Source organism: Drosophila rhopaloa, unplaced genomic scaffold (assembly GCF_018152115.1).
Source record: "Drosophila rhopaloa isolate 14029-0021.01 unplaced genomic scaffold, ASM1815211v1 contig_190, whole genome shotgun sequence".
In the NCBI taxonomy this organism is placed as follows: domain Eukaryota; kingdom Metazoa; phylum Arthropoda; class Insecta; order Diptera; family Drosophilidae; genus Drosophila; species Drosophila rhopaloa.
The window spans coordinates 478,878-499,431 of NW_025335073.1; the positions used below are offsets into that span (position 1 = coordinate 478,878).

At 37.2% G+C, this 20,554-nt stretch overlaps 1 protein-coding gene across 1 annotated transcript in view; it reads left to right on the forward strand.

Moving 5' to 3' along the window:
• The first annotated feature begins 5,624 nt into the window (after positions 1 to 5,624).
• The window catches only part of LOC108045087 (eIF-2-alpha kinase activator GCN1), a 57,581-nt gene continuing 42,651 nt past the window's right edge, over positions 5,625 to 20,554 (forward strand). The window contains exons 1-2 of the mRNA XM_044459304.1: positions 5,625 to 5,726; positions 5,793 to 5,895. Of these exons, the coding sequence (XP_044315239.1) occupies positions 5,712 to 5,726; positions 5,793 to 5,895 (118 nt within the window). The 5' untranslated portion in view covers positions 5,625 to 5,711. The remainder of the gene's footprint in view (positions 5,727 to 5,792; positions 5,896 to 20,554) is intronic.

The window sequence follows — 20,554 nt, forward strand, 5'->3', positions numbered from 1 at the left end:
AATCTTCGATTGCCATTTTTGGCGTGCCAACACGTTTCATTGCCGATCAGGAACGCAGCACCACGGGCACAAAGTTTGCGCAATTTTGTTCTAACCATAAAATACAATTACATCTAATTGAAACAGCTACAAGTCGAGCCAACGGTCAAGTTGAAAGGGTTATGAGTATACTAAAAAATTGACGGCTGTTGAGACAAGTTCTAGATCGTGGCAAGATACACTGGGGGATGTACAGTCACCCCTTTACTGTATAGTTAATCGTAGCACGTAGCAAGTTGCGGGCCACTGGGGTTGTCTCGTATTAGTGATACTGAAAATGAAATTGACAAGATTAAATTAAGGGAGTTGGCCGCTAAGAACATGGAAGAGGTTGCTTGATATAAGAAGACAAAATTTAATAAAAATATGCCTAAGGCAATTAGGTTCTTTGTGGGGTACTTTGTGTTGCTTAAAAACAGTGAGAGACAGCAAACGAAATTAGATCCAAAGTTCTGAGGACCTTTTTTGGTGGTCGAGGTATTGGACGGAGACCGATACGTTTTAAAGTCTACACAGAACAGAAGACGTTACAAGTATCCACACGAAAGTTTGCGAAAGTTACCGGATGTGCAAATTCCAGAAGAGCTTAATGTAAATTATAAAGAACAAAGTCAGTTGGAATCGTCTGTTGAAACAGAAGAGTGTTAGTGAAGTCATATGATTGGCGATGGACGAGGGTTGCTTTAGAAATGTGTTTGATGAATTCGTGAAGCAATGTGGAAACTTAATAAAATGGGTGAAGTCAATGTTTTTGGCGATGGACAATTTAATTTGTTTCAAGATGTGTTAGTTATGTATATTGGAATTCGAATTGATGATTTGAACTGATTAATGTATAATTTGAAAATGTTTAAATGATCTCTTGCTTGAAAATGGTTTATAAAAGAATTTAACCTGAGATATGTGAAGGTAACCTGTGACATGTTTGAAATAGAAGTAAAGTTATGTTATGGAATATTATATGAGTTTTAGATTATTGGACTAAGTTCTTCTGAAGTATTCAATAAAATTATAAAGTTGGAAAGAAACTGAGATGTTTATTGTAGACACGACGACGTGTATATGTCAGAATGGCCGTGTCGGAGAGGAAGTAATGCAGCATTTCGTTAGGCTTGAGACTTTAAGGTATGTATGTCCATGGGTTGTGCTGGTAGATACTAGTTCTGGTAGAATGGGGCCTCAGTTTGCGAACTAAGGCTGTGTGTGGCTTCGTATGCGTTGCTAGGATCTGGTCTCTCTTTTTCTTTCTCTGGTTTGGCGTGAGTTGGTCACGCGTGTGTATCAAAGAGACAATAATGAGCAACAAAGGCAACGAAGACTCACTGCATCCGCCAGAACTGGGTATGGAACACCAGAAGCCGTGCGATCAAGCGACCAACAATGACGACCTGCATAAAGATCACTTTAATTTTCTGATATGTACATATGTATATAAATTTGTATGTACTTATTTGTGTTTTTAAAGTAAACAAGATGTTATGCATCAAATAAACAAAACATGGTATTTCCTTTCTTTCTTGTATTATGATTTTTATTTTATGTGTAATGCTTAAACATGTTTAAGCCTAGTACTCAGATCGACAAACCAGTATGCTAGCGTAACAACTTTAATCTTTCCAGTGTGACCAAAATTTCTGGAGTTCATCAGATTTAAGCGTGCTACGGTCGTACTGTCAATCAGCTGGGTTTGTTGACATGCAGTTAAAATTCAAATATCGTATTTGCGGGAAAGAGTCTTTAAAATATATTATCAACTACCTTGGCAGGACTGCCGCTGTACGAAGAAATTAAAAACCAGTACAATTTAAATTGAACAGTTGTTTTTTTATTTATTTTCTGATAATTATTTGCTAATTTAATGTTCATAGCTGCACTTTTATTGTGTTTTTTCGTACATTTTTGACCTAAGAAACATTTTGCTCTGACAGAGGAACCCCAGATAGTATTAATGTTATTTTGTCCTGCGGGTTTTTTGAATTTTTCCCTCCTTTTTTTTAAATGTTCAGTGAGAAGCGCACGCCAAAAGATTAAATTTCGCTAGGGTTCACCCAAAGTTAATTTCCGCAGATTGGCAACGCTATGCAATTTTCTGGTATTTTTTTCGCCGATCTGAGGACCGAGGTAAATAAAAAGACGAAAAGTGAACGCCAGTTGTTTGCCTCTTGCTGTCTCTCATAACTGGCGGACAGTTTTCGTCGATCTGCGTAATAGGCTTAAAGCTTTAAGAACGAGTTCGGTAGCGGAAAACTTTAATCTTTCCAGTGTGACTGCATTTTTGTCCATCCATGTCAATCAGCTGGGTTTGTTGACAAGCAGTTAAAATAAAAAAATCTTGCCGGAAAATACCTTTAAAAAATTTTCACAACTACCTCGGCAAGACAAGTCTGCCGCTGTACAAAGACATTAGAAAACAATATATTATAAATTTAACAGTGGTTTTTTTTTAATTTCTGATCATTAATTGGTAACTTAGAGAGCATAGCTGCTCTAAGTTCTTGCCGGCAATTTCGCGGCGTTTTTTGTTGTGTTTTCCGTCCATTTTTGACCTAAGAAAAATCTGCTCTGACAACAGACCCAAAAAAGATTAAATATTTTAATTTTTCGCTAAAGCCTAGTACTCAGATCGACGAAAACTGTCCGCCAGTCATAAAAGAGAGCGAGAGGCAAATAACTGGCTTACACTTTTCGTCAGCCTTTTTTCACCTCGGTACTCAGATCGACGAAATAATGACAGAAAATTTCATAGCGTTGCCAGTCTACTGAATGAAGTTTGTGTGAACCCTAGCGCAAAGAACAAAAAATGTAACCCTTTGGCGGGTACTGAACATTTTAAAAAATGAAGGGAAAAAATAAAAAAACGCGTTAAAGTAAATTGCAGGAGTTTTCTTGTGAGGGTTCTAATCTTTTGGGGTGCATCTTGTCAGAGCAAAGTGTTTCTTAGGTCAAAAATGTACGAAAAAAACTTCACAAAAGTGCAGCCATGACCTTTAAATTGCCAAAAATGTATCAGTAAATAATAAAAAAAACAACTGTTAAGTTGAACGGATGGTCCAGAAGGTTTTGCCGGTTTGAAAATTTCCCAGTATGCCATCTTCCCACAGAGATCATTCCACCATCCGTTGAACGGATTCTTCTTTTTGCCGTTCCGAAAATTCCCAGTTAGTTTCCCATCCGAATTTGACGGACTTTTATATGCGATAGTTAGGCGATGTTTTTTCGGTGCAACTCTGATTTCTTCTTCTTGACAGTTAAATTGAAACATTCACTACGAAGATTTAAAAAATAATGGTGGGTAACTTTTCAAAAAAGGAGGCGCCAAATCAATAAATGCTGATTATACTTTTAATAATTAATTGATTACTGATCCATCTAACTGGCAGCATTAAGAGTTACTTCACACCATGGCGCAGAACACCTTGGAGAACGAGAGCATACACCCAGACTATATATTTATTGCAGGTACTAGGGATCTGGAAGCCTCTGCTGATCTGGAATCCTCTGCAGCGGAAGTCAACGCTCAGGCAGCTCTTCGGCCCCGCAAAATAAAACAAAAAAAAAACATATTTATATTAAACAAACTTGATTTGTTATCATTTAGACAATATTGGGCCATAGCTGTTCATATTTTTTTTTGAAGGCTGGCAGACATATTAATCCGATTTGGTTATTCGCGTAGATCACTTGCAGTCTCTTATCAGTTATAAGTATCATTTATAGCGCTGTTGTGCTCATTTGAAATGTTGTGCTGTTCAGATCAGCTGTAATCGGATGGTGGATGTGCTCTGTGGGAATCGGAGTTTCACATTTGTCGAAAATCCCAACCGTTTCGAACGGATGGACTCTATGGAAACAGGGCATTAAGGGATATCTCCAACTACCTTGGCAAGAATATTCAATTTCAGTTAAGCAGTTGTTGTTTAAGCCTAGTATCCACTCAAAAAACTCGCAAAAGTCGATTTCAGGAGTTTACATGTGAGGACAAAATAACATTAATACTATCTGGGGTGCCTCTTGTCAGAGTGCAGCTATGAACTTTAAATTAGCAAATAATTATCAGTAAATTAAAAAAAAAAACTGTTAAATTTAAATTGTATTTTTTTAAATTTCTTTGTACAGCGGCAGACTTGTCTTGCCAAGTTATTTGATAATATCTTTTAAAGGCTCTTTCCCGCAAATACGATATTTGAATTTTAACTGCTTGTCAACCAACCCAGTTGATTGACAGTACGACCGTAGCACGCTTAAATCTGATGAACTCTCACAATTTTGGTTACACTGGAAATATTACTAGGCTGGATACTAGGCTTAAACCAAATGTAAATATGTGTAACAAAAATCAAACGTTCAAAAGAAATCATAAAAAAATTGTTTGCCTTCAAGCATAGTGGACCTTCCTTTCAAACCTTAAGCCTAGTACTCAGATCGACGAAAACTGTACGCCAGTCATGAGAGAGAGCGAGAGGCAAACAGCTGGCGTTCACTTTTCGTCAGGCCTTTCTTTCACGTCGGTCCACAGATCGACGAAAAAATACCAGAAAATTCCATAGCGTTGCCAGTCTGATGAAAAGCACTTTGGGTGAACCCTAGCGAAAAGATTAAAAAATTTAATCTTTTGGCGTGCGCTTCTCACTGAAAATTATAAGAAATGGAGGGAAAAAATCAAAAAATCCACAAAAGTCGATTGCAGGTGTTTACATGAGAGGACAAAATAACATTAATACCATCTGGGGTGCCTCTTGTCAGAGCAAAATGTTTTTTAGGTCCAGAATGTACGAAAAAACACAATAAAAGTGCAGCTATGAACATTAAATTAGCAAATAATTATCAGAAAAAGAATAAAAACAACTGTTTAAATTAAATTTAAATTGTATTGTTTTTTAATTTCATTGTACACCGGCAGACTTGTCTTGCCAAGGTATTTGATAATATCTTTTAAAGGCTCTTTCCCGCAAATACCATATTTAAATTTTAACTGCTTGCCAACAAACCCAGCTGATTGACAGTACGACCGTAGCACGCTTAAATCTGATGAACTCTCAAAATGTTGGTCACACTGGAAAGATTAAAGTTTTTACGCTAGCGTACTCGCTTGTCGATCTGAGTACTAGGATAAAAAATAAAAAAAACCGCAAAAGTCGATTGCAGGAGTTTACATGGGAGGACAAAATAACATTAATACTATAATATAAAAAACATTTTAATGCCACCTGGGATATGTGCAGCTATGAACTTTAAATAATTAAATAATATTCAGTAAATTTAAAAAACAACCATATTAAATTGTATTGTTTTTAATTTATTTTCAAAGCGGCTGGCTTGGCTTGTTAAAGTAGTTGATAATATCTTTTAAAGGCTCTTTCCTGCAAATACGATTTTTGAATTTTAACTGCTTGCCAACAAGCCCAGCTGATTGACAGTATTAACTCTCGAAATTGCAGTCACACTGGAGAGATTAAAGTTTTTACGCCAGCGAACTGTTTTGTCGACCTGAGTACTAGGCTTTAACATGGAAACAATATACTTAGCTCATGTTCCGTACCTATTTCGACAGTATTGCAATTTGTTAATTCTTTTTGGTCACACTGTTTGGATTATCGTTTTAAAAACTGGTATAATTTTTGTGTGTCCACCCGCGGTCACACAATTACTGTGTAGTACACGTTTTATAAAATATGGTGGACGAACAGGTTGGTTTTTTCATACTTTTTAGAACTATAACATTTCTATTTATGTATTTATTATATTATATATAGTTATCTGGAGCTCTGCGAGATTTACCCGGCAGAGTTTTAAACGTGTCTGTTGAGGAACGGCAGCTCATATTCCGAAATGTGTCAGCAGTTTTAAGAAATCCCGGTAAGCAGTCACGTACTAATCTTTGTTTTATAGAAAAATATAAATCTAATTCCTTACATTTTTATTTTCAAACAAAATTATAAATATAAAATTATACATATACTATGTACATATGTATGTATGTAGGTGTAATTGTTGCCATTCCGCGCAGTCCCGTAATTCAACGGTCTGCCAACTGTAACGCTCGCAAAAAAAAATATCACACTCTTCGCAAATATAAGATAAAACTTGTTTATAGAAATACACTCACTCGCATATCTCTGCGTACACCCCAAAAAAAATTTCAAAATCTAACTTTAAACCCTAGCTGTTCGGCCATTTATGCATATATTCAACCCATTCTTCTTTTAAACATAATTATAATTTATTGTCTTCATTGACGTATTTTTTTTAAATTATTCAACAGTGTCTTATATTTTATTTTTAATTTTAAACTTAACACTACCAAAAAATGTACCCGCAAAAGTCTGCGTACACCTATTTAAAACACAAATAATATTATTTTTAGTAACTGGTAGGGTATCCTTTTCCCTGCAAAACTTCCGTAAGGCGTCTCGGCATGGAATCCACTTTTTTTTTTGTTTCATTTGCAGTGATTTTCCCCTACTCCTCGAGAATCACCTTCTTGATCATTTTTTTTAGATATTTCGTGTGTCTTCGGATTTTTCTCTCAAGAAGATCCCAAAAATGCTCAATTGGTCTTAGATCAGGACTTTGGGGAGGTGTTCGCAGCTGATTTATGACGTTATACAGCAGCCAAAGCTTGGTATTCTGATCCGTGTGCTTCGGGTCGTTGTCTTGTTGGAACCAAGATTCACTTTCGAGCCCTAATTTTCCAGCACTTTCTTTTAAATTGTTTTAAAATATGTCAATATAGATTTTTTGATCCATTATTAACTCGATAAATACCAATTTTCCAACGCCACGTGCTGCCATACACCCCCACACCATTATTCCGCTTCCTCCTTGCTTTACTGTGCCAACCAAATTTTCTTAATTTAAGGCTTCTCCGCTTTTCGTCCATACCAAAACCTTTCCCTTGATTCCAAATATGCAGAATTTACTTTCGTCGGAAAATATAACCTTATTCCAGAAGTCTTGGTGTTTGGAAATATACTCATTAGTAAAGGTTAGGCGCTTTTGTCTATTGACTTCCGATATGAGAGGTTTTTTGCGGGCGACTCTGCTATGGTAGTCAGCCTTTTTTATGGTCCGGCGAACAGTATCCTCGGAAACTGTTTTGGAAAATCTATCCTCGACCTTCAGCTTTGCCTGATGAGCTGTCGTCCTTGGGTTGAGCTGAATAGATTTGATAATATTCCTCTGCTCGCGGTTTATAATCAAAGGCGGACGGCCAGAACGAGCCTTTGGCAAGATATTTCCAGCCGAGTTGTAGTTATTTATCACTCTTTGGATGGATGAGTGGGTTCTGCCAAATAAAGCACCAATTTCTCTATAAGATTTTCCATCCAAAAAACCTTTTAATATAATTTTCCGCTCCTCAACAGAAATTTCCTTGCTTTTTTGTTCCGTGTTGCAATATGATCGTTATTATAATGAAAGAGTTTCATTTTAACTGCGTAATGTCTATTTTTAGACATTCTAAAGTAGATCGGCGACAACAAAATTAACGGTAATCGCACAATCCTCGAAGTTGAAAACTGCTGTACGCAGACTTTTGCGCGTACACTTTTTCGTAGTGTTAAGTTTAAAATTAAAAATAAAATATAACCCCCTGTTGAATATTTCTAATATTTATACGTCAATGAAGACAATAAACTATAGTTTTGTTTAAAAAAATAATGAATAAAATACATGCATAAATGGCCGAACAATTACTGTTCAAAGTTTCATTTTTACATTTATTGGGGGTGTACGCAGAGATATGCGAGTGAGCACCAGCATAAATTCAGCACCAGTGTTAAATTTGGTATGATTCATACATGAAAAGGCTTTAATCGGTACTCAGTGGAAACTCTTACCAAATTAGTTATTACCCTATTCTTCGACCTATTATTGTGTAATATATCTACAGACGCTCACAGCTTATATGGTGCAAATGTAAACTTTAAATTCAAAATCATGTAGCTGGCAAACTATACGGAATATGAATAAATGCAGTTATGTTTGGTAGTATTTTGACATTTATTAAGGCACTTCCTTATTTTTAAACTCCATTAGGTAACACTTATAACTAAGAAAAACTAAAAATACTGATTTTTTTTATGTCAGCTTATTTGGTGCAAGTTCCAGACAAGTTCCTTCTCAATTGCTGCTGAATGTTTAGGATCGTTATCCTGGTAATACCAAAATCGATCGCATATGCCCAGTTTTTCAGCAGTTTTCGACAGGTTATCCTTTAAAATTTTTTAGGTCCATCTTGGCTTTAGATCCTTCCAAAACTAACTATGTGTCTCTAAAATTTCAGAAGCAAATTCAAAATATTTTTAAAGTTACAGGAGAAATACTGAGCAAGCGTTACGATTTTTTATATAAGAATTTTTGGCGGGAAAGATAGGGATAAAATTAAACGTCCATCGAGTCGAGACAAAATTGATTGGATTCGGGAATAAATTCTCTTCTAGTTGAACCTAAAAAATCGTTATGATTAACCCACTTTTTGAACAATCTGAAATTAATTTTTTTTAATTTGCGAAAAAATTAGAATTTTGCCCTTTTCTTTTCAATTTTTTTTGGTTTAACTAAAAGCTTGCAGAGGGTATTATAATTTCAGTCAAAAGTTTGCCCCACAGTGAAGGAGACATTTCCGACCCTATAAAGTATATATATTCTTGATCAGCATCACCAAGAGAGTCGATCTAGCCATGTCCGTCTGTCCGTCCGTCCGTTTCTACGCAAACTAGTCCCTAAGTTTTGAAGCTATCTGGTTGAAATTTTGCTAAAAGTTGTCTTTCTATTGCAGGTAGTATATAAGTCGAAACGACCCAGATCGGCCGACTATATCATATAGCTCCGACTTACCAAATTTCATAAGGATCAGCTGACTATATCCTATAGCTGGCATATAACTGATTGATCGGAAAGGCCATAACTTTAGTGTTTGTAAAGTTAGGAAGTTGATTTTTTTTGGGCTTAACAGAATATTCTGCAAGGGTATATAAACTTCGGTAGGTATGTATATCATATAGCTCCCATAGAAAAAATCGGGGAAAAAAACGAAAAATATATATCATTCTTGTATTTAATTTTTTTTTTGATCTTTGGGATTAGGTAATTTTTAAATATTATGGATTTACGGTTTTAATTATATTAACATCGAACAACAATATCATATAGCTGCTATAGCAACGATGGCCAAATGCAGCGCCAAATCGACATAGCTTTTGTTTTTAGTAATATAGGCATAGAAATCGAAATGTAGTCGATTTGTAATAACTGCAAGGGTAAACAAACTACGGCTTGCCGAATCATTATCATTATACCATTTGGAGAATAGAAGCAAATGCGATAAATAAATACAGTGACCAAATCGATAACGTTTTAAAAAAAATAGATAATTAAAGCACAAGCGTGCCTATAAATTTCTTCAAGGAAATTTAGTCCATTTCTTGGTTTTAATTAATGAAGTCACTTGTTTCATTTAAATATCAGCATATTAGACCAAGAAAAATAGCTTTAAAGTTGAACATGCTAGCTGTACCTATAATTAGGTTTATCACTGTATATTAATAAACGGGGATCGACAAGAGTTTATGTATGTACAGTGATAAAAAAATAATAAGACCTTTTCTTCAAAGGTTTCTTACTAAAATAAATCATATATTTATATAATTTTATCTCCGGATAATAAAAACCAAAAAAAGTTTTGAACGTTTGATTTATTGGGAGTTCAATTTGAGACTGATTTTATTCACTTAATTCGGCCTATTTTCATGAATTTTTTCACGCGGTACGGCATATTAAAGTACAACACGTAAACTATGTTTTCACAAATTTTCATAAAAAATAAATGAGCTGTTTGCAACAAAGCTCTGTAGACGCCTCCAAGAAAAAGGTTTTTCGATGATCAGCATAACTTGTTTCTGGATCATCAGAAAAAACCAAACAAAAATTGTTTATTAGTTAATATGTTTCTAAAGATAACTAACTTGAGTTTTTTTTCTTTATTCAATTTTTGGATTATTGGTAACACTTTAAAGTAAAAAAAAGGTGATTTAGCCTAAAAATTCGATATATTTGTTATTATAAAATGTTAAATAATCAGTAAAAAAAAAACTAGACGTCAGTACCTGCTGATTTAGGTACAGAAATTGTGTTCAAAATTTCAAAACGATTCGTATTGTAGTTTTTGCAGGATCGTGATTACCGACTTTGAAATTGCAACTTTTCAGGAGAGCGTTTTAAAGTTTTGGACACCGCAAAATCGCATACAAAACGAGCTAACTAACCTACGTTCAACTTCAACTTCGGAAGTTTTAGTCGGATGAATCTTAAATTTTTACGCAATATTCTTCAAATTTTGTGCATTTAGAAAATTTAAAAAAAAAAGAGCCAACAAAATTTTAAAATTATATCCCCTCCTTAAAAACACCCTGATCTAAGTTGTGGGTTGGGGCAGCGACGTCGACGTCCCGGAAGAGAACGCGGCGGTGGCGTTGTTCTGATGGAGCGGCAGAGACTGCAAGGTTTGCAGAATCAGCATTGCGCTGTGGCTGTTAACCGGATGCGTGTGTTTATGTTATTGAACTTGCATATTTCTTAAACAAATTGAGAAAATATTTCTGTGATTAACTCTCCCTCCTTAAAATCCAGCTTGTCCTCAAGTGGCATTAGAAATAGGGAATATTATTACATTTTGGTATTATTGTTTTAGGAATTGATATAATATTAGTTTTTTTGTTTAAAGCTTGTTGAGGCGGTTCTTGGGTATGTAGGATTACTTTTTTCTTTCTGTGAATACAGTCTTTTAATACAATCAAAGCAAAGACAGTGCCGCAAATTAATGTAACTGTGGTTATTGGGTTTAAGAAGAATCTTTGTGTAAAGTTTGCAAATGCTTTATATTATTTATATGTAGAGCTTCCAATGCTTCTAATGATAGAATTTGTATGCGTTCTGCTTGCAATGGGGTAATTTGAATTCGTCGAATTTCGGGTCTCATTATTATTTTTTCTCTGTTTGTAAAATTTTTGCCATCTATATTTTTAGTTTCGTTTAAAAATTTAATAACTAAAGTGCATTTTAGTTGACGTGAAATGTTTGTTAAAGTCATTTAAGAGTATTATGCCGTCGTCTATTTCCTCTATTTGTTCAACGTTTTCAATATTTTTTTATAATTAGTTTTTTCGAATTGAGGTATTTTTATCAATTAAATTATAGCCTTTCCTCTACTGAAAACGAGGTAATTTTTCGGAGATCTTTTATTTATTTCGTCAAGCTTAGGTTCGTTAATTTTAGCCCATTGTATGGCAAATTTAATGTTTCCCATTTCTTCTTTCATACAGCTGCGGTCAAAATATTAGTAGTGCCCGCAGAGGTTTTCTAGAAACCGCAAAAAAAAACCTTTTGAAACGTTTTTACAAAATGTTTTTATTTTTCATTGAAACTCGACTAATAGTAGGTAATAATAATACAATCAACTTAGATTAATTCATAAGATTTTTCAGAAAATAATAAAAAATGTGGAATATTACAATAATTTGTTCATTCAAAATAACAGTAGGGAAACTTTTAAAAATTCATCACAGCCGAAAAAAACGTTTAAAGATGGAATTATTTTAGTATTTAGTTGCATATCCTTCAAAGGAGAATTCCGACCGCCCGAGTGTACATTAAATAAGGAATCGTTGGTTTTTAATTAATAAAAATGATTATTTATTAATCGCGACTCTGCGCGGTGATCTACTTGCGATGGCTAGCCCTACTCGACTCCCCGAGTGTAACATAACAGCTTGTTCTCTCAAAGTTCGCTCCTCAGATGTTATTCTTATATTCTGTTATATACATATGTTAATATACGGGAACATTGGAACTAATTTCAACAGTTTGCAATAACGGACGCACAGCGCTTATGCATGGAATCAAAAAATCTGCATCTCTTCACAGGAATAGAGCCCAAAGTCCTTTGCACTGCTTCTGAAAGTTGAATGATATTGTTTGGTCTTATTTCAGAGACTGCTCTCTTCATGTCACACCATACATTCTCAATTGGATTACGATCGGGTGAATGTGCAGGCTACTTCATGACACTGACTTGATTGGCCGCGAACCACTCTTTGGGGAGTTTACTCGAATGTTTAGGATCATTGTCCTATTGCTTGTCCTCGGAATTATGTGGAAGCAATACGTCGTTTAAAATTTTGACGTATAGATAACGGTCCATGATGGTTTTGATCCAATATACTGGCCCAACTCCATAGTATGAAAAGCTTGCCCAAATCATAATTGATGAACCACCGTGTTTTACCGTTTTTAAGGTATATTTCGGAGATAAAACAGATAAGGGTGATCGTCTAATAAACTGCCGAGTGCCATGGCCTCTAAACAAAACTATTTTAGACTCATCCGAACACAAAATATTCCTCCACTTCTCCAATGGCCAATTCAAGTGCCGTCTTGCAATCTTTAAACGTTTCACGGCATGTTTTTTTGTGACTGACGGCGCTTTTCTTGGACTTCTTAAAATGAGGTTATAATCTTTAAGTCGTCTTCTTATGGTTTCCAAACTGGCATTTAAGTTACAATTTTTTTAGGGATGCAGCAGACGAGAAAGGTTCGATTCTTGACTGTCTTTCTAAGCGATCCACGGAGCTTTTGTCCAATATCTTGGGTCGACCAGGAGTTTCATTTGCAGGCTCATATTTTTTTTATCATTTCTAACCATTGTAAAAGACCAGCCAATAATACTTTGCACTTCGACATAAGTCTTCTCAGCAGAAATCAATTTTTTAATCAGATATTGCCCCTTGGCAGTACTGTGTTTGCCACGCCCCATGTAGTCAGGACTGAATGTTAAAGAAAAATCTCAAAATGATTGGGACTGTTAAATAACACCCAAAACTATTATTAACCACCACAAAACTCTTTTCAAATTAAGTAAACTAAATTATTCTTGCTAATTTCTCTGGCACTACTATTATTTTGACTGAGTCAGACACGTGAATCTTTGCAAATGAAAGCGAAAAGAATAAAAAGAGAGACGAGAATCGAAAATAACAACACATTATTAAAGAGCAGTTAATTACAGTTACTACTGGGAAAAAATGAATTGGATTTTTGAAGAAATGGAGAAAATATTGAGAAAAACTTTTTGCTTAACCGGCACTACTATTATTTTGACCGCAAACTGTAAGTCTAAAATTTCGTTTGCCAGCTTGTCATTATTAACGAGGACGGAAGCTAGCTTCGGCAAGCCGAAGTTTTAATACCTGGAGACTTTGCCGAAATTGCTAAAATTTAAAAAAGTAGCAAAAGGAATAAGGTATACATAAATAAACTAAATTTTTATAGTTTCATATCAATAGCTTTTATACTGCAAAAATGTCATATAAAAATAGAACAAAAGTAATATTTTCGATGCCTTTAACAATTTTTCCTATTGCTATTAACCCTAAATTTTAGAAATTCGCCCTAAAACTTTATTTTTTCTAAATCCAAGAAAAGATTTTTATTTTCAAGAAATTTTTTTCTCAAAACAAGAAAACTTTTCTTAAATCAAGAAAGTGTTTCTCAAATGTATAAATTGTCGCCATAAACCAAACTCACCCTAAGTCCAAGAAAGAATTTCTATATTTTAGTAAAAATGGTACTTGTTTTTATAAATTTTTTTCTTCAAATTAGAAATTCTGCCCTAAAAAATTATTTACCCTAAAAAATAGAAAAATTTTCTCAAATTAACCTTAAAAATTCGATAACCCTAAAAAATAGAATCGCTTTCTTAAATATATAAATATTTTCTTAAATATAGAAATATTTTCTAAAAAATAGAAATTTATCCCAAAATATAGAAATATTTTCTATAACATAGAAAACATTTTCTAAAATGACCATAAAATTGTTCTAACCCTGTCTGAGTAGCCTAGGGGCTAGAACGTCTGGCCAGAAATCAAAGCGCCGCAAGTTTAATTTCAGCTGCCGACATCTTTCTTTTTTCTTTTTTTTTACTTGTGTTATAAACACAGATGAGAAGTAATGCTTAGAACGACTAAAGGTTTTACCCTTTATGGAAAAGTAATTAAAATATTTTTTGTCATATGAAATATCATCTTAGAAAATTTATTTTAAATATTTCGACTTTCACAGTTGCGACTTAACAAGTTCTAAAAACTTTTTTAAACTAATATTCTTTGCAAACGCCCCATTATATAGTCTTTGGTTTGCCATGCGCTCTTCGCGCGCGACCGTGGCTCGGTCCAAATTTGATGTTTTTCAGAATATTTCGCAAAGTGTGTAAGCTATTGACATAATTTTTTCCAAGTCTTATTTATTTACGCATATCTACATCAGGGTAAAAGCGCTTGCCGATCGGACGTCTATATTTTATAGATTCCGTAGGAAAAATGGTTTAAGGCTGCGAAAATATCCCTTTTTTTTATTTTTATACGGTGCAGTATAAAAGCTATTGGCATGAAACTATGCAAATCTAGTTTATTTACCTTATTCCATTCGCTACATTTTCAATTCTAGCAATTTCGGCAAAGTCTGCAAAGGTATTAAAACTTCGGCTTGCCGAAGTTAGCTTCTGTCCTCTTTTTCATATTGTTCTGGGTCGGTATTTCTTTGTCACTGAATGTATTGTGTAATTGTATTCTTAAATAGCTCTGACTAACAATTATTCAAAATCATACCTTCTTTTGCGAGGCTAATAAGAAGGTTTAGCCGCGCGCCAACTGTCCAATTTCAAAAGTCGATTTATTTGAATTTATCTGTTAGTTTAAAAATACTCTTAAGTTGTTTAACACTGTAAGTTATCGTTAGTATTAGAAAACTTAAGAATTTAAGAAGAAGAAAAGGACGCTATAAGAAGTTGAAGAGAGGCAAACCACAAGTGTAAGAAAAAATGTATTAATTTGATTAATTGTGAATCCATTTAAATTTAAATAAAGATTTCAGCTATCTGTATGCTGTGAACCAGAGCTGGAAACCTTCTGGGACCGTGAGTGTCCCAACATTCTGAAATACTTTGCCATCTGGAAAACTCGGTGCCAATAGTGCACGTGATTTCGGGAAAGCATTCTTTTACCAAGGGTGTAAGAGAGTGAGGACAGAGTATACACGATAGTGGTTATTGAGAGCCAAATTCGTAAGTTTCGACGACTTTGGCTGGTGAATCGCACATGAGTTGTGTAGTGGTACTTGTACAAGGAGTGACGTCACAAGTGCGAATTGGATGATGCAATAGGAAACGCATCTGGTGAACAGAATTTACACACCACGGGATTGGGAGCAGGTTCAGTTGGAATCGCAGGATGCAGTTTCACTGAGCCATTCAGAGATTTTGAGGACGGAAATGTATCCAGACAAACTGTTATTTACTCGAACCAGTTTGTTTCGCTTGAGAATGCAAGCACAACGATTATGTTTAATCATTCCGCTTCGCAGAATTGCGCAGGGCATCAGTACTCACAACAAGTTAACAAGCAAAGGGCCGCCACACCTCCTTATACGGAAAGAGAGAGCTACGACTGAAATCTTACCGAACGCATTTTCTTATGCGAATCTTCAGGGAAACATTTCAGGTCAGTTTATGCCGACATATACCGCAGCGCAATGCATACCGCCATGTAACACTGTCGGATTCATGCCACCAAACAATGCACCAATATCTGTACATCCAAATGGTGCCGCAGGATTTATTCCGCCAGCCAATGGGCTGGGTTTTGTACCACAGCCTAACGTCGTTTATAATGTTGGTAACGTTGGAGAAGGAAGACATATGCCACAGTTTGCCGGGACACAGCTCCCACACGTAGTATCATTGGGACACACATTGACGCCAGCTCAAGTTGCATCGCGTCACGGGACTTGCCAGTTTTTAACGGAAAGCCCGAAGAGTGGCTTTTATTTATAAGTAATTATGAACAATCAACCGAGAGATGTGGATTTACCAACGAAGAAAATCTAATCAGACTCCAGAAGTGCGTGAAAGGATCTGCGCTAGAAGCTGTGCGAGGAAAGCTCATGATCCCAGCTATGGTACCTTATGCTATTGGAACGCTAAGGATGTTGTATGGACGTTCAGAAATAGTGCATGCTCGCTTGCAACGGAAGCTAAAAGAAGAGCCGTCCATCAAACCCAACAATTTGGAATCCGTGATTCGACTGGCACTTGCAGTCCAGAATTATTGTGCAACAATGATGTCAGTAGGACTACAGGAATACCTTAATGATTATACTCTGTTAAACGATTTGGTTGCTAAGTTGCCAAGTGATCTTAAGCTGGATTGGGGTAGACATCGCTTAGCAGCTGGTGCCGCCAATTTGACCACCTTTGACAAGTGGCTTTTTGGAATAGCGATGTGCGCAACGATGGTTGCACCCTATGAATGTCACTCAACAGAGAAAGATAAAGGTGGAAGGTATTCAAAGGAGCGCCTGCTAGTGCACGACATGCTAGGAAGCAATGACGACGGCAAGTCGAAGGCACACGTCACATAAGATCAACCTTGTCCAGAATGTGGCTGCGACCATGGTCTGGCAAATTGCAAAGGATTCTTATCCATGTCCATCAAGTCGAGAGTGGAATTTATTAAATCCAAACGACTTTGCTTTTATTGTTTTGGAAAGCATATTGTCCGTAACTGCAGAGTGAAGAAACTTTGCACCCTCGATGGATGTAAGTTACCGCACAACGTCCTACTGCATTATCCGAATACTGAGATTAACAGCGAGATTCGTAATGACAAAAAGGACAGCCCTAGAAAAACCGGCGATTCAGAGACCAGCGAGTCAACAGTTTTCTTTCATGAGAAATCAACAACAAAGGCCGTTATATACCAGTAACTTTGCATAATAATTCCCGTAGCATAGACGTTTATGCTCTAATCGACGAAGGCGCGTCCTGCACGCTAATAGAACGATCGTTAGCCGATGAGCTAGGGCTTGACGGTCCTGAAGAGCAGCTCTGTCTTAAGTGGACTAGCGACGTGACCCAGAACGAGTCAAAATCGAGAGTCGTTAGCGTCAGTGTTTCCGCTGAGGGTCGTCCGGAAGTAAGACACGGACTTAAAGGAGTGCGTACTGTAAGCAACTTGAATCTTCCATTGCAAAGCATCGAAGATCGGACACTCAAAGAACGTCAGCACTTGAGAACAGTTCCAATTTCAACATACAAAGATGTTAAGGCTCAAATTATCATCGGACTAGACAACATTAAGATCAGTGTGCCGCTGGAGGTACGTCAAGCTGAAAATGACGATCTTATTGCCGTTCGATGTAAATTAGGATGGTCTGTGTACGGCCGCCAGGACCGGAAAATGACACGCCACCTCTTGTATTCCATATCTGCCACTGCACAACAGTTTGCGGTACGCGGAATCTTGATGAAGCTATGAAGGCATTCTTCTCGTTGGAGTCATTCGGCGTGAGTGTTTCTATAAAACCGTTGCGATCTAAGGAAGACGAACAGGCGCTAAAGATAATGGAGGCAACTACAAAATACATTTCCAACGAAAGGCGCTGGGAGACTGGGCTGTTGTGGAAGTACGACAAAATCATTATGCCCGATTCGTACCCCATGGCTCTCAAAAGGCTCAAGTGCCTTGAGGCGAAAATGTTAAAAGATCCGAAGCTGAAAACGTTTTTGAATAATACCATGCAGCACTACATTCGCAAACTGGAAAAGTGGGAGTTATCAAACAGTCCACGTTCTTGGTATCTTCCTATATTCACGGTTACAAACCCTAACAAAAAGAAGACACGCCTGGTCTGGGACGCGGCAGCGCAAGTTGACGGCATATCACTAAACGACACTCTTTTAAAAGGACCAGATATGTTGGTGTCTTTGATGGGTGTGCTGTTGCGCTTTAGATATACGTGAAATGTTTCATCAAATTAAGGTTTGCGCCCTAGACCAATATTCCCAGAAGTTCTTATGGCGTAATGGAGAAATTAATCGTTCACCGGATACATTCGTATTGCAAGTGATGACGTTGTGAGCTGGGACGACGCAATCAAGGAACAGGATGAGATTGACTGGATGAAATGGCAGGCCTTACTGCCCAAACTGAGCGATCTGCGTATTCCTCGCTACATGTCATGTTCGAGCAATGTTAAGAGTCTGCAACTACATATGTTCGTTGATGCTGTTTGGATGCTTACGCTGCGGTAGCTTATTTGCGTGTTGATCTTGGAGACGAAATCCGATGCTCCTTGCTAGCATCGAAAACCAGAGTAGCGCCTTTGAAACCTATATCGGTACCACGAATGGAATTAATGGCAGCGGTTTTAGGATTGCGCCTGGCCAAGTGCTTGGTGTCTGAGCTATCAAACGAAATTGAAAAACGCGTATTCTGGACTGATGCTCAAGATGTTCTGTTCTGGATAAAATCCGACGCTCGCAAGTACCCGCAATTTGTAGCTCTACGAGTCGGAGAAATTCTTGAAGGGTCCGAAGTTGGTGAATGGCGCTGGATACCCTCGGAACTAAATGTAGCGGACGATGGGACTAAATGGACAAAAAGTGTTGAGGTAAATAGTTCAATACGATGGTTTACCGGACCGAATTATTTGTTTCAAGATGAATCGGAGTGGCCACGCGGAAATGGAATGTCTAAAACCAGAGAAACTCAAGTATTGTACCACAAGGAGGAAATTAAGAAACAAATCTCGCCTTTGGCATGTGTAATGCCGGATCCACTACGTTTCAGCAAACTGGAGCGTCTGCGTGCTGCGCAGAAGAGAGTTTTGGATTTTCTACGCCTTCTTTCCGTGAAACCGCACGGACCTGAGCTGGAGGGATTGCTTTTGCTTAGACCCAGTCGGAGTGCTTCGTATGCACGGTCGAATCGATGCTATCGAAAATGTTGAAGTCAGCGTAAAGCGTCCTGTTATACTTTCGCGTCACCACAGGATTGCATACCTTATAGCAGAGTATCACCACCGGAAGTGCCACCATATGCATGCAGAAATAGTTGTCAACGAAATACGACAAAAGTATTGGATACCAGGTCTGCGAGCCCTTGTAAAGGAAATCATCAATAACTGTCCCGTGTGCTGCATCAGGCGAGCACAACCCATTCCACCGATGATGGGAACTTTACCAAAGGAACGTCTATCGGCACATACACTGCCATTTACGTTTACTGGAGTAGACTACTTTGGACCCATTGAAGTTGCTGTAGGAAGGCGTCGCGAGAAGAGATGGGGAGTTTTATTTACTTGTCTGACAGTTCGCGCTGTTCATTTAGAATTGGTCCCATCTCTTTCAACGGACTCATTTTTATTGGCTCTAAAGCTATTTACTGCTCGCAGAGGTGTGCCTCTTAAGATGCTATCCGATAACGGAACGAATTTTCGGGGAGCCAGCAGAGTACTCGCGCAAGAGATCGAACGTATATCAACGTCAGCAGTGGAAAGCCAGTATCCGGAGATGTCGTTTACCTTTATTCCTCCTGGATCGCCTCATATGGGCGGCAGCTGGGAGCGTATGGTGCGTTCTACAAAGTCAATCCTGACGGAAATTCTGTCGAACGTCGGACTGCGCGAGGAAGTATTGCGCTCTGCGTTAGCCGATGTCGAATGCACCTTAAACTCAAGGTGCAATGGAAACCAACGGATTAGGCTTGGCCAAAAATTTCCGCATCGCTGGTCAACTAGCAGATCGTTTCTGGAGAAGATGGATTCGAGAGTATCTACCCACCCTGACGAGATGTACAAAATGGTTTCAGCCGAACCCAGCTCCAATTTCCGTGAATGACGTGGTTCTTATTGTTGATGAAACAAGCAAGCGAAACTCCTGGCCTAAAGGGATCGTCGGGGATGTTCATTTGGCGAAGGATGGACAAGTTCGTAGCGGTGTTGTACGTACATCGGGAGGACTCGTTACTCGCCCGGCAGTTAAACTGGCTAAATTGGACATCATAAGGATTGGTAATACTCAGCGTAGTCACGCAGAAGTATCACGAGGTGGGGAATGTTGCGAGGCTAATAAGAAGGTTTAGCCGCGGGCCAACTGTCCAATTTCAAAAGTCGATTTATTTGAATTTATCTGTTAGTTTAAAAATACTCTTAAGTTGTTTAACACTGTAAGTTATCGTTAGTATTAGAAAACTTAAGAATTGAAGAAGAAGAAAAGGACGCTATAAGAAGTTGAAGAGAGGCAAACCACAAGTGTAAGAAAAAATGTATTAATTTGATTAATTGTGAATCCATTTAAATTTAAATAAAGATTTCAGCTATCTGTATGCTGTGAACCAGAGCTCGAAATAAGTGGAAACCCTCTGGGACCGTGAGTGTCCCAACACCTTCTGTACATATCCTACATTGTTTACCAAATGTTGGTATTTTTATACCCTTGCAGAGGGTATTATAATTTCAGTCAAAAGTTTGCAACGCAGTGAAGGACCCTATAAAGTATATATATTCTTGATCAGCATCACCAGGAGAGTCGATCTAGCCATGTCCGTCTGTCCGTCCGTTTCTACGCAAACTAGTCCCTCAGTTTTAAAGCTATCTGCTTGAAACTTTCCGGATCGGGCGA